Source organism: Sceloporus undulatus, chromosome 6 (genome assembly GCF_019175285.1).
Source record: "Sceloporus undulatus isolate JIND9_A2432 ecotype Alabama chromosome 6, SceUnd_v1.1, whole genome shotgun sequence".
In the NCBI taxonomy this organism is placed as follows: Eukaryota; Metazoa; Chordata; class Lepidosauria; order Squamata; family Phrynosomatidae; genus Sceloporus; species Sceloporus undulatus.
Window position 1 is genome coordinate 114,341,165 of NC_056527.1, and position 14,834 is coordinate 114,355,998.

Below are 14,834 nucleotides of genomic sequence, written 5' to 3' on the forward strand. Positions count from 1 at the left end.
TGCCGTCTGATATTCCAAACTAACATGGCTATGTCTCTGAAGCCTCCTGTTTGCTTCACCTCATTTCCCACTCATTCTCTTTTTCTTTCTTCTCCTGTATCTGTTTTAGATGGCAAGGCCTATGGGGCAGAGATCCCCCCCATACAAGTAACCAATTGAAGATTCTTTGAATACACACACATTTAAAACTATATCACCTCACTGATCACAATTCAGTAGTCATGATATCTAATTTTGATCTGTGGAGTGAGGTGATCACAGGATTTTTAAAAGATTGATGAAGCTTACAGGGATCCTCTAGTCCTTCAGAAACAGGGGATGAGAGAGATGGATTTTAAATAGATATTTTATGGATGATTGAGCGTTCTCAGCATCAAAGCTGAGAGAAGACTTTTGTGTGAATCAAAGAATCTTGCTTTGAGCATTTCACACACAACTTCGTGTTCGTAATTGTTTCTGATGCTGTTTGATCAACAAGATGGTCAAGGATGTGTTCTGGAATTGTGAGGTTCACATAGTGGTTTTGTTAGCTTTATATAGGACAAGGGCTACTGGTTTACCTTTAGTTAGTTTGCTCTGTCCCAAATATTATGAGAGAGGTGCAGCACTGTTCTCTGCCCCAACTCTCATCTTTTACTTCTGAAAATGCTTCCGGTAACTGCTAAAAATCGCCGTTCCCCTTTCCTTGTACCATTGCCATCGTCTTGTGGTGTGGAGTTCCAGCGGGTCAACCATGACTATGTCAGACACAGATTGCTCTTCATGCAGTACCAGGGCCACCCCAGGACAGGATGTTGCTTAGCCATGCTGTCTGTTTGCCAACACTGGAAATTGAAGGCAGGCGGGCAACCACCCAGCCACAACCACAGACCCGTCCTTTCTTTCGGTTACATCATGGACTTTTTGGTGGTTTTATAACATCTCGTTCCTGCCACCAGCGTCTCAAGACTCCTTGAGGAATTTTTCTGTCGCATTCACGAGAAGTTACCTGTAGGTGCTCACTCATCTTAAATCTTCTCCCATTTCCTGGTGCCCTATCTGCCCTGAGGATGGGATTTTTCATTTGCATGATCCTTCTTGCATCCAGAAAACTTTTCTTCAATCCAGGAAAGGTTTGTCTGGGCTGGCCAGTGCTAAATGCATAGTCTGATCATGGAGGCTTCATAGTTCAGCTTCCTCTCTATTCTCCTCTCTACCAAATGCAGGCTAGCAAACAGCCAAGACAGGTAGTTTTCTCCCCTACTCCTCAGTTAACAAAATGGTTGCTTAGCCTGTGGCTGAACTGCAACTACAGGGTGCATCTACACTGTAGAAATAAAGCAATTTGACACGGATTTAGCTGTAATGGCTCCATCATACAGAATCCTGAGTTTTGTTGTTTGGTGAGACACCAACACCCCTTGGCAAAGACAGCTAAAAATTGTGTAAAATTAAAAATCCCATAGAATGGAACTACAGCACTTAAAGTGCTGCCAAACCATATTACTATTACAGTATAGTTGCACCCACAGAATGCAGTTGTGAGAGATTTTCAGTTGCTTGCACCAATGAAAACAACAACCCACAAGCATCTGTCTTTGCATTCCTCTATGCTGTGTTTCCCCTACAAAGGGGTGATGAAAAGATCCAACTGCAGAGCCTCAAAAGTTACTTTTTTAGACTACAGTTCTCAGAATCATTGGGCTGGCATAGCTATTGGCCATGCTGGCTGGGAGAGATTGTGCTTCAAAAATAAAAAGGTAACTGGTTCCAAGCTCTGCCTAACTGATACAAACAAACAGCAACATAGTGATTGTGCTTCTTCATGCAACCCAAGCAATATCAAACACATCAGTGCAATATCTTTTCTTTCTTTCTTTTCTTACTGTTTGCAATAAACAAAAATAACAATACTAAACAGTACCAGTAATTGCTTCACTTGGAAAGAACTTGAAAGATCTTTTCTTTAGGAGAAAACAAAATCCTCAACACACCTTGGCCCTGTTTGTAAACAGTAGCAATTCGTTTCTGATCTATACTAAGATTTACCTATAGACTTAATTATATCCTTCTATTTGAGACTCTCTTTTTGGACAGAACAGAAGTTCTGTTTTAGTTCTGAATTCTGTTTCTTTTTATGTTTGAGTTCTGCTCTTATCTGCCTCCCACACCAAAAAAATGTAAGACTCAGTGTTTGAATACAGACAAATAAATAGGTGGATAGATAGATAATTATAACTATTCAAAAAGTCTGGTACTGTATATTAGATTACATCTACATGTTTTTATGTGCATTGGGTTAAGTCAGTTTTATTATAAAACTCGGGAACCACACAATAAAAGACAGAAAATTGTATAACAAATGAGTAGGATATTAGCTGGTAAGAACAGAATATAGGAAGGGGAAATAAAATAATAATAATCAAGAATAAAGAAATAATCAACACTGAAGTGGAAGGAAGTCAACTGCTTTCAATGACTGCTAGAAGACTGCATGAAAGGAACTGAACATATATGGTCCACACTGCAGAAATAATTCAGTTTGACACCACTTTAACTCACCTGGCTCAATGCTGGGGAATTCTGGGAACTGTAGTTTTGTGAAATATTTAGCCTTCTGTCAGAGAGCTCTGGTGCCACAATAAACTACAGTTCTCATGACTCCCTAGCACTGAGCCAGGGTAGTTAAACTAGTGTCAAACCAGATTATTTCTGCCATGTGGATTGGACCTACAATATAAATGCTGTACTACTATTACTAACCTTGGTTGTCCACGATTTATATATTTTGTTTTATATATTTTGAAAAACCATTGTGTATGTTATTTTCTGATCTTTTTTTTTCAATAAAAAGTTGAATAGATAATAAAAAAGAAGCCTTGGCCCAATCTTCATGGTCCAGATAAAACATGCCTCCCACCATTCCCACAGCAATGACTCTGGACCCAATCTCTAGTTTTGGTGTGAACTGTCTGGTCTGGACGAAGTCTAGCCAATTCAGCACCAAATCCACCATATACCCCTGCCCTTGAAAGGTTTTTTTTTAAAAGTCACCTTTCGTTCCAGATCTTGCCAAAAGATCTGGAGCCCTCCATTGCAAAGCAGAACAGGTGTTTACAATGCCTGCTGTGGCACATGGCATCACCACCACAAGCTGCTTGCTCTGAGGTCAAAACAAGGTGCCCATCCATGTGATTTGAGGCTGGGCATCTTATTCTGGCCTCAGAGCGAGCAACCCAGACCAACAGTGGCAGTGCCAGGTGGCATAGCAGGATGTGCATACAAACAGCTGCCCACTATTGCAATGGGTAATGGAGGGACATTGGGGCAGCTCTGAGGCCAGAATATTCTGGACTGTTCCTAGAGTATTCTCGCCAGTGCAGACACCACCCTTCATAGAATCCTAGAGTTGGACGATACCTCAAAGGCCATCCAGTCTGACTCCCTGGCATGCAGGGACTCACAATCAAAGCACCTCCAACAGATGGCCATTCAGCCTCTGTTTAAATACCTCCAAAGAAAGATACCCCACCACTTTCCGAGAGAGAATGACCCGCTGTCAAATACTTTTTACTGTCAAGACATTTTTCCTAATGTTGAGGTGGAATCTCTTTTCCTGTGCTTGCATCCATTGTTCCGGGTCCTATCTTCTGGAGCAGCAGAAAACAAGCTTACTCCATCCTCAATATGACTCCCCTTCAAACACTTAAACAGGGCTATCATATCACCTCTTAACCTTCCCTTCTCCAGGCTAAACGTACCCAGCTCCCTAAGTCGCTCCTTAGAGGGCATGGTTTCCAGACCCTTCACCATTTTGATGGCCTTCCTCTAGACACACTCCAGCTTCTCAACATCCTTTTTGAATTGTGGTGCCCAGAACTGAACACAGTATTTTCTTCAACATACCAAAAACAGAATAGAGTGGTACTATAACTTCCTTCAATCTAGGCACTATATGTCTATTGAAGCAGCCTAGAATCACATTGGCTTTTTCAGCTGCTGCATCACACTATTGACTCATCTTCAACTTCTGGTCTACTCTTGTTTTTAATCATTGATGAAAACAATGACAAACAGTCACTAGACTTGAAAAAGGAGAAGTCGACAGGCTGAAGGGACTGCCAAAAGTTACTTACTTCAGGGTCTCTGAGTCGGCCTTGCCTGTCACCTGGAGCCCATAGAACCGCTGCATGGCAGCGATGGCAGCTGAAAGTGATTGAGGGGAGCGCTGGGTGTGCGTGCGAAGGTCTCCGGGGGGCAGGTAGCCATATTGCTGTAGCCAGGCCTGGTGGGGAAGCCAGAACAAGAGCGTGAGAAACAGCAAGAAGAACAGAGAAAAAAGAGAGACATGACCAGAGCCAGTCAATTATCACTAGCATGTTGACACAGGAATTGCCAAGGCTGCATCCGCACTGCAGAAATAATCTAGTTTGACAGTGCTTTAACAGTGTGGCTCAGTGCTATGAAATTCTGGGAACTGTAGTTTTGTGAGACATTTTAAGAGTACTAGATGAGTCATTCCCCCTGATATACTAGCTGTCTATCCAGAAGAATCTTTTTATATTTCTATGGAGGAACATTCAGTCACTCATGCTCCTTCCTACCATATATGTAAAAGGGAATAGCCCATGCTCTGGTTCACCGCTCTGGGGAATATCAGGCCATGTTTGGGCTACTTCAACTCCCAGCAGCCCAAACCAATATGGCTGATGGTCAAGAATTCTGGGAGTTCAAGTCCCAAAGACATTAAGGGCCAAAGATTAAGAACCACTGAGGTAGACTACAAGATCATAGGGTTTGAAGGCACCAAATACCACTGAGGCTACCTGCCCCAAACCCTGTAACGCTGCTGCTGCCCATCATGGTTGACAATATTCATCTAGGTAGACTGATGTTTTGGACTCAGTATAAGGCAGCATTATAAGGCAGCATTTCTATATGGCTCAATGCTGGCCTCAAGGTAGCTTTTTCAACAAATTCCAATCCCTTCTCTTAGCTCCTCTTCCCACATGAAAAGAGCCTGGAAGGGGGAAAAGTGACAAATCACCCCATTCTTTACTGCCCAGCATGTTTTTCTTTGAATAGTTTTTTCTTTGAATAGTTTGGAATATGTTTCTTCTTTCCACATAACACCTGCCCAATCGCACTGATCCTCCATCCCTGTGATACAGTCACCTTCTTCATTTAATTCCCTCATCCTCCAATTCATACCTTTCTACAAGTGCATCTACACTGTAGAGATAAAACAGTTTAACACCATTTTGATGTGCTGTAGCTCCACCCTATGACATCCTGGGATCTGTAGTTTCACAAGGTCTTTAGCCTTCTCTGCCAAAGTGTTCTGGCGACTCACCAAATTACGAACCCAAGTTTCTGTAGGATGCCACAGCAGTTAAAATGGTGTCAAACCACACTATTTCTATGTGTAGATGCACCCTAGATGTTCACCACTGCCAAAAATATCGGCTTATGTATCTGTCCTGCTCCATAAATTGGCCACTGATTCCCTAATACCTTCTCTTTGAGATGTGGCATTACCCCTTCAGTGACACCCTGCAACACTCCAACAACCATTCATATACAAGTATATCTCAGTGAACAAAGCGGAGGAGTTATTAGGCATTACTTGTCGTGTGTCTTCAAGTCATTTCCGTCTTATGGCAACCCGATCACAGGGTTTTCTTGCAAGTTTCATTCCAAGGGGGTTTATCATTGCCATCCTCTGAGGCTGAGAGAGTGTGACTTGCCCAGGATCATCCAGTGGGTTTTATGGCCAAGTGGAGATTCGAAGGCTGGTCTCCCAGAGTCCTAGCCCAGCTCTCATACCACTTCACCACTACTTGAGCAGAAAGTTTAGTACCAGAGGCAGAAGTAATTTTTTTAAAAGAGGTATTAAATTCCTATACCACAAAAAAGAGCAGTTCCACATGTTTCAGGAAACTAGCAATACGTGCATGCAGCATGTGAAATGCAACAACCAGGTCAGATAAGCCTAAAACAAAAACATTCTGAGCTTTCTTTAAGACCAGTTGAAGGCTTCTTCCAAAATGCATTCAGGGATTAATGCAAAACACATTCAGGGATTTTTCATCCATGAGTCTCCACTTTTCTTATGATTTCCACTTGAGTGGAAGATCTGTGCTTTTTACGAATATGCAAGGGATTGCTGGTAAGGCAGACTTATTTCCTCCTCCATTTTACAGCAGGACCTTGTTATCCACTGGGGTTTGGTTCCAGGATAACAAAATCCGTGGATGCTCAAGTCCCATTAAATATAATTACATAGCACAATGATGTCCCTTATACCAAATGGCAAAATCAAGGTCTGCTTTTTGGAATTTATACTTCTTTGGAATACTGTATTTTCAAGCCCTAGATGCTTGAATCTGTGGATTAAAAAAAATCTGTGGATAAGGAGAGCCAAGTGTATTCAGTGAGTGAGGGACTCTGGAGGCAGCTGCTGTTTCCTTTGCTTGCTGCATTCAGGCACACACTGCTAGAGAAGGATTGGCTAGAGTTGAATCCTGCTATTACTTCCAGCTAATAGAGAAGGCAAAATAGCTCACAAAACTACAAATCCCATCATTCCATAGGATGGAGCCATGGCAGTTAAAGCATTGTCAAAACTGCATTATTTCTGCTGTCCAGGTTAGAACTATGTCACTTTCATCTCTCATTCCATACTTTCTCTTTAAGGCCATCTATCCCGAATAGTATGATAGTCAGTGGGCACAGTGGCTGAGGATGATGGGAGCTGTAATCCAGCACTTCTTGAGAGAGGGCACCAATTTTGAGTGCTTAATCTTAATTTTTCCATTTCTCTACCCGCTCTTCCATTTATCCTGATAATTCTGTAGCTGTTCCTTGCCTTCGAAGCCACTATTATCTCCCCATTCCTACGTCATCCCTGCCAGGCACCCATGCCTGGTGGCTCTCAGTTTCCTCCCTGCCCCCTTTTCTCTTGATCTTTCTTGTGATTCACTCCGTCTGCAATGGTTTCCGGGCCTGGTGACCCTGGTCAAAGGAATGGGGGGAGAAGGGAGGAATTAGGCAAGATTCCTCCAACATCCGACTTGCCTAGGATAAGATGTGGGACGGTCTGTTGTGTTGGGGTCAGACTTAATAGAGGCAAGGAAGCTTTGGAGATGGAAAAGGAACAGACTAGGTCTGCAAAGAAATGCAATTCAGGAAAAACACACATGAAATATGTCTCCCAGGCTCTTGCCTTGCGTAACATCAGGTGATTTAATGGGTATATTGCTCAGAAGGCAGAAACCTAAGAAACAAGCACCAATGGATTAAAGGTGTGGTGGAGAGGGGAGCCAGAAAAGGGAGCAAGCAGCATTAACTCCTTGCAGTCAAGAGATTTTGCATACAAACACAATGCACACTCTTTTTCTTGTGTGTCAGAAACACACACAAACTGCAGGTTGGAGAATTTCTTAGGAACTTCCAACCCAGCAATGTCCTTCTGCCAGAAGCCAGTCAGATGTTCCTGGGAATCTTGCAAACAGAATCTGATGGGTCTCTTGCCCGAAAAAATATTATCTACCTATCCTTCTATTCCAACCGGGCCCTTTTCCTACTGGTAGTCTTTCAAATTTACTGTTTTTCACTCCAGGCTATACTGCTTCTGCAAGTGGAAATTCCATTAAAGTATAGAGAAAAGATGTTTAGCTCCTCTCTTATACCAGTAACAGCTTCAGGGCAGAAGGAAGGCAAAACCATTTCTGCAAAAATAAGGTATGAATCTGCAACTACTAAGAGTGATGTTGGCTACTGGCTAGAATGGCATTAAAAGAGAATGATAGAAATTCACAGAAGAGGTGGAGAGGTTGGTTAATGGATATTAGCCATTTTTGCTAAATAGGGCCTCAAGGTTTAGAAGCAAAGCACCATTAAATTTAAGTTTCCAGGCTACGGGGCAAACCATAGGAAAAAAAAGTCATGTTCTTCTCTAACGGGTTCCAAAAAAGATCAGTTTGGCCAAAAAAACAGAGTTTGAAAACTTATTCTTGAACTACTATTCTCAGAAACCTGCCACTGCCAGCCAGTATGGGGGATTCTGGGCATTGTAGTGCAAAAATAACTTTTCCGGGCTCTAGAATAGATGAACTCCCTGTTTAATCCGGTAGGGTTCTCCTTCTATCATCATGGCTAATAAACATTAGTAATGCTGTCCTTGGCAAATCCTGATTTTGGCTTCTCATACTATGGATGATACAAGACAGCTGTTTTCCTTCTCCTTGCAAGTTTTATTTATAACTCAAATCAATTCAAGGTTTCTTAGTGGATTAACCATCTGCCTTTTAACCAAATTATCAATGGATTAATGCTGCAAGACTACACACACCTATTTGGAAGACTTGCGTCGAGAAACACATATGATGGCACCCTATGTTTTAATAACATTACTAAAATGTCTATGTCCTTTGAGATTCTGACAGAGCCAAGGCTGCTACAGTACTGCAGAAACAAAGCAGTTTGACACCACTAACTGCCATGACTGTATGCTATGGAAGACTGGGATTTGTAGTTTCATGAGCTATTTAGTCTTCCCTCTCAGTGAGCTCTGGTGTCCCACCAAACTACAACTCCCAGCATCCCACAACATTAAGCCATGGAAGTTAAAGTGGTTTCAAACTGCTTTATTTCTGCAGTGTGGCAGCAGCCTAAGATGTAACCTTGAGCTTATTGTCTTTTCTTTTCCATGAATGCAACACACCCTGGACAAAATATCCCCCCCCCCCCCAAAATCAACAGGAGTGTCCTTGGCTCTCCTGAACAATCCTACACATGTTGTACCAGAAGTAAATACTACTGGGGCTTACTCCATGATAAGGAGTAAGAACTGCAGACTTAATTTCTTACTTAATTTCTTTGACCTTGCTTTAGGGAATCAACCAACAAAATGGGTGCAGGCCATAGGAATTTAGAGGGGATCTGAATGTTCAGACTTTAGCAGGAATGCAACTATACAAATACATTTTTCAGGTCCAAAACACACTGCAGAAATAATCCAGTTTGAGACCACTTTTAACTGCCCTGGCTCAGCGCTAGAAAATTCTGGGAACTGTAATTTGGTGAAACATTTAGCCTTCTCTGTCAGAGAGCTCTGGTGCCACAAAAAACTCCAGTTCCCAGGATTCCCTAGCATTGGTCTCAAATTGGATTATTTCTGCAGTGTGGACTGGACCTCAGACTCTGTACAAAAAGGCCACCAAACACCAAGAAGTGTTATCCCTCCAGATGTTGTGGACTGCAGTTCCCATATTGCTTACTACTGGCTGGGACTTTGGGGAGTGGTTACTTTTTGGTAAAGCAATAATTCCCCAAAGTCCCAGCCAGTAGTGATTCCAACAGTAAGCAATATGGGAACTGCAGTCCACAACATCTGGAGGAGCAACAGTTCCTTAGGATTACAAAGGGAGTTTAGAAAGACAACCTCAGGAGCCACTAGTTATTTCTTGCCTTTCTATTTTTCCCCCTCCTCTGCTCTTGCCATTTCGCCAACGTCAGGTATAAAAAAGGACCCTGTGCCCCCGCTTTTTTCCGCTCTCTTCCCACCCCCATCCCCGGGTTCTGCCTTTTGCTCGGATGGAACAATCCCTAAAAAAGTGGCCTTGTCTCATCCAGGAGGTCCCAAAAATATCCCTTTGGAAGAGAAAGAGACGCAAACAACCCATTGCCCACGCAGCATGCAGGCATACGGTTAACGGTCCCTGCCCTCCTCTTGTTTCATCCCAGGCCAAAGCCTTTCCTCGAGTGAAATCTTTGGTCCTGCATCTTGTCGGAGAGGAAAGACAAGGCCCTCTTTTGTCTCTTCTCCTCCACGTCCCCATTCCTGGCATTCGCTGAAAATGTCCTCCTTCGGTCATTCTTTTCCAGACTTCCTAAGGTCACAGATGCCATCCCCCCCTTTGCAGAGCTGGGTGCTGCTGCCACATCCGTCAACTGTTCCTTGCTCTGCCTTTCTGTTACTGGGACCATTTCCTTCTCTTTCTCTTTTTCCAATGGAAAATTGAGCAGGGAACACCCACATCAAAAGCTGCTTTCTTCCTTCCAGGCTTACATTGCCTCCCTTATTTCTTCCACAAAAACTAGGTTGCGAAATGTCTTTCTGGCATTGTGAGATCCTCTGGACCACAGGTGGAGAAAATGCATCCCATAGACCACAGGTGAGCCCTAGGATCTTCCTGGAGGCCCTCCAAAACTCAAGATTTCTTGGTTCCTCCAAAACAATTTTGTATGGAATCACATTCTTCCCCTACATATACAGTGGCCCCTTTGTATCTGGCCGGGGATTGGTTCCAGGACCTCACAAAACTAAAATTTTGGTCTTTTGGATACCAAAATCCATGGATGCTCAAGTCCCATTATATACAGCGGCATCACAAAATGGTGTCCTTTATATAAAATGGCAAACTCAAGGTTTGCTTTTTGGAATATATACACACACACACACACACACACACACACACACAGAGTGGGCCCTTGGTTTGGGGTTTGGTTCCAGGACCTCCTGTGGATACCAAAATCTGTAGATACTCCAGTCCCATTAAATACAATGGTACAGGAAAATGGTGTCCCTTATATAAAATGGCAAAATAAAGGTTTGCTTTTAGGTGTGTGTGCATGTGTGTGTGTGTATTTGAGTGTTTCCAATAGCCATGGATGCTTGAATCAATGGCTAAAGAATCGGTGGATTCAGAGGACTGAGTGTAATATCTCTGCCATTTTCCAACCTCTCTCCCTTCTGTTCCTCCTTCATGGTTACAATACTTTCCACAGTAGCAAAAGATGAAATTCTTGGACTAGGCAGGAAAAGAGAAGGAGGAGAAAGAAAGAGCGAGAGGGAGAGAATGTAACAATAACAGACACCCCATTGCTCAGAGAGAAGAAAAGAGCTGGAAGAAGACCAAGGTGGTTTGTTTTTCTCCTTCAAGGAATGGTTGCGAAACGGGAAGCTTTTGACTGTGTATTTCTGCATGGTGGCAGGTTGGACTGGGTGACCCTCATGGTCTCTTCCAACTCTAAGATCCTCTGGGAGCAGCATTTATCAGAAGTGGGAAAGACGGATGAGGAGCCAGAGTTAAGTTCAGCTGAATGGGAACTTGAAGGAAGAAGATGAGGAAGGAGGTTGATGTGATCAAGGGAAGTAATAGTGCCACTCTGTTCTGCTTTGGTCAAGCCCCACCTGGAATCCTGTGTCCTGTTCTGGGCACCACAATTCAAAAAGGATGTTGAAAAACTGGAGCTTGTCCAAAGGAGGGAGACTAAAATGGTGAAGAGTCTGGAAACCATGCCTTATGAGAAGATACTTAGACAGCTGGGGATGTTTAGCCTGGAGAAGAGAAGGTTAAGAGGGGATATGATAGCCTTGGGCCGGTACAGTTGGGCCTGTGCCAATTCTAGGGTTCTGGAGCGCGCACCAACCACACACTCTGGAACCCTAGTCCTACGGACTCCGTCATCATGGTGGCCTCCTGTCTACACGGTGGCTGCCATGATGACGTTGCTGCTGTGCAGTGTCTGGACATCACTTCCAGGAAGTGGCGGCATGGCAGCGCCCTTTCCCCTTTATGGCAGTGTGTTGGTACTGCGCGGTGCGGCTTGCTGTAGCACCAACAAGGAAGAAAGAAGGGCAGCATGCATCCGCCCATCTATACCAGGCCCTTGTTTAAATATTTTAAGGGTTATCATATTGAGGATAGTGCAAGCTTGTTTTCTTCTGCGCCAGAGACTAGGACCCGGAGCAATGGATGCAAGCTACAGGAAAAGAGATTCCACCTCAATATTAGGAGGAACTTCCTGACAGTGAGGGCTGTTTGACAGTGGAACAAACTCCCTCGGAGTGTAGTGGAGTCTCCTTCCTTGGAGGTCTTCAAATGGAGGCTGGATGGCCATCTGTTGGGGATGCTTTGATTTAGATTCCCTGCATGGCAGAAGGGGGTTGGACTGGATGACCCCTGTGGTCTCTTCCAGCCCTATGACTCTATGATTGGATGGGACCACATCTTCTCTATTGTCCCAGAGACAATATGTAGTTGGACAAACAAGATGGATGGACTGGACAAAGTGCAATCTTAGGTTGTGTCTGCACTGCAGAAGTAATGCATGTTGATACCGCTTTAACTGCCATGGCTCAGTGCTGTGGAATTCTGGGAACTGTACTTTGTTGTGGCATCAGAGCTCTCTGACAGAGAAGGCTAAATGCTCCCAAAACTACAGTTCCTAGAAGTCCATAGGATGGAGCCATTGCAGTTCAAGTGGTATCAAACTAGATTATTTCTGCAGTGTGCATGCAACCCCAAAGGTTCATACCATTATGCTCAATAGGATTTGCAGTTGAATGCGCCTAGGGACTGCAACTTAAAAGAGGCAGCAGTGGTTTCGAAAAAGCTTGACTTGTTCTGGTAAATAAATCTTTTTTTCCCTTGCTGAGCACACAACATAAACAGTATCTCTCTTTCAAACATCCTCCAAAGCTACTATGATGGACAGATAAGGCTAAAGGATGAATAAGGCTGAAAGAAATTAAACAGGAAGAAAGGGAGGGAGGGAGGTTTTAGAACAAAGGATGACAAAAAAGAAAGGCTCTCCCTGAAAGTGTTAAGAGTCTACATTTGGGGAATGAGGAAGATCCAGGAGAAGGAAAAATTATAGCTATGGGAAAAGAAGATGGGTATTTTCTTTTCTTTTTTTCCCTCCTTCTAGTGCAGAAAAGAAAGAGTTAGAGCCAGAGAAATGGCCATCCAAAATTGGAGCACATAAGCGCAAGTTAGGGAAGGGGAAAGGTTGGCAAAGAAGGAATGGAACAGAAAATGCCTTGGCACAGAAAACTCCAGCTCCCTGTCCAGCTGCAGAACACATCCAAGAAAAGACACTTTTTTAAAAGAAAGGATAGTAAAAGAAAGCGCAAAGGAGGAGAAGTGGATGGATAGAGCAGATGGAAAGGGAATGTACATCAAGGAATAGCAGCAAAGGTGATGGGAAGTTTGGCAGAAAAAGCGAAACAGGAGGGGAAAGTGTCAGAATGTGTTGGATGTTGAGCAAAAAAGAAAAGAGGAATAGAGGGAGAAAGGGAGGAGAATAGAAGTGAGGTAGGAAAGAAAGATCACATTGAATCTACGGTGTGAAAATACACTCCTCAAGAAGTACTGTAAGCCTTGAGGAAGAGAGAATACATACAAAGAGATATCTGTCAAGGAAGGAAGAGATGAGAACTTGGAGGGGAAAGTATGAGATGTGCAAAGTGAAGGATGGAAGAGGCATGGAAAGGTGAGGCTAAGATGGCCCCTGGCTGATCAGGAATGATCCCCGATCAAGGGATGAAGACCAGTGGTTAGGGTCTGAAGCAAAAGAGTGCTGCAAAGGCCAATGTTAAATAGATGAAGGCGAGGAAAGAAGGCAGTGAGGCAGAAGGAGAGGAGCCAGCCCTGCATCAGACAAGTGGAGACAAGTCAAGCAAAGAAGGGAACTCGCTTTTGGAGAGAGAGGAATGGGGGGAAAGGAATGAGAAAGCCAGGCTGGCGGAGGAGGGTGGCATGAAAATGAGGGGGGAAGAAATCAACAGGGAAGGAGGTAGAAAGAGGAGGGAGAGAGAGAGAATTGAAAAGCTACAAGAGCACCAAGTTTGGAGGACGGGAAGAAGGGAATGGAAAAGTTAGCCAGCGGAGGAGTTTTGAAGAGGAAGAACTCGAGATCCTTCCAAAGGAAAAAGTGCCCCAAGTGTGGGCATGGATTCTGGTTGAGAAAGAAAGAAAGGGGATCCATTTGCAAAGGGAGAAATGCCCGGCGTGTTCTGGCTAAGAAAGAAAGGGGATCTATTGCAACGCAAAAGGAAAGAAGTTCCCAAAGTGTGGGCATAAATTCTGGCTAAGGAAGAAAGAAAGGGGATCCACCGAAAAGCCAAAGGAAGCCAAATTCGCTGAAGGTGGGCATGAATTCCGGTCCAGGAAGAAAGAAAGAAAGAAAGAAAGAAAGAGGGAGTGAATTCTAGTTGAGAAAGAAAAGGGGATCCATTGCAAAGCCAGAGGAAGCAATGCCCCAAAAGGGAAGAAGGGAAGAGTGGAGCCGAGAGGCGGAGGGAGGGAGGGAGGGAGGGATGGGAGGGCAGGGAGCGAGAGGTTTTCAGGGCAGAGAGAGGCTGCGTCCGCACTGCAGGGCTAATCCGGCTTGGCCCCGCTTTCCCTGCCCTGGCCCAGGCGAGGGGATTCTGGGAGTGGTCTGGGTCGGGGCAGCAGAGCTTCGCCTGGGGCCAGGGCAGGGAAAGCGGGGCCCGCAGTGCGGATGCCCCCAGGGAAGGCCGGGACTCACCTCGGGGCTGAAGCTGGAGGCGGAGAAGGCGGGGGGCAGCAGGGCGGCCAGGAGGGCCAGGAGGGCCAGGGCCAGCAGGCGCAGGAGGGCCGCCCAGGGAGCCATGCCGCCTCCCGAGCCTCCGCTGATGCTGCTCTGCTCTGCTGCTGCTCCTCCGGAGCGGGGCTGCCCTGCTGCCTCTGCCGCTGGCCGCCGCCGCCGCTCCTGCTCCGGGCTCCTCCGGGCTCCTCGGGCTGCGCGGCTCTGGCTGCGCCGGGGCCCCGAGGAGAGACCGGCAGCAAGGCAGCAGGCAGAAGGCAGGGGCTCTCCTTCTCCTCTTCCTCCGGCGGCGGCGGCGGAGGGTCTGGCTCCAATTAGGAAGAAGAAGAGGAGGAGTGAGTGAGTGAGTGAGTGAGTGAGGACTAGGGCCAGCGGAGAGAAGCAGCAGCAGCAGGAGGAGGAGGGAAGGAGGGACTGGGGGAGGAGAGAGAAAGAAAGAGGAAGGAAGGAAGGTAAGTAGACAGGACAGATAAGTAGATAGAGAGAATAGAAAGGAT

At 45.0% G+C, this 14,834-nt stretch overlaps 1 protein-coding gene across 1 annotated transcript in view; it reads right to left on the reverse strand.

The window, feature by feature from the left end:
* MMP14 (matrix metallopeptidase 14) overlaps window positions 1–14,653 on the reverse strand; it is a 29,501-nt gene extending 14,848 nt beyond the window's left edge. The window contains exons 1-2 of the mRNA XM_042475691.1: window positions 14,299–14,653; window positions 4,116–4,264 (exon numbers count right to left, since the gene is read on the reverse strand). Coding sequence (XP_042331625.1) covers window positions 4,116–4,264; window positions 14,299–14,403 — 254 coding nt within the window. The 5' untranslated portion in view covers window positions 14,404–14,653. The remainder of the gene's footprint in view (window positions 1–4,115; window positions 4,265–14,298) is intronic.
* Window positions 14,654–14,834: the final 181 nt, after the last annotated feature.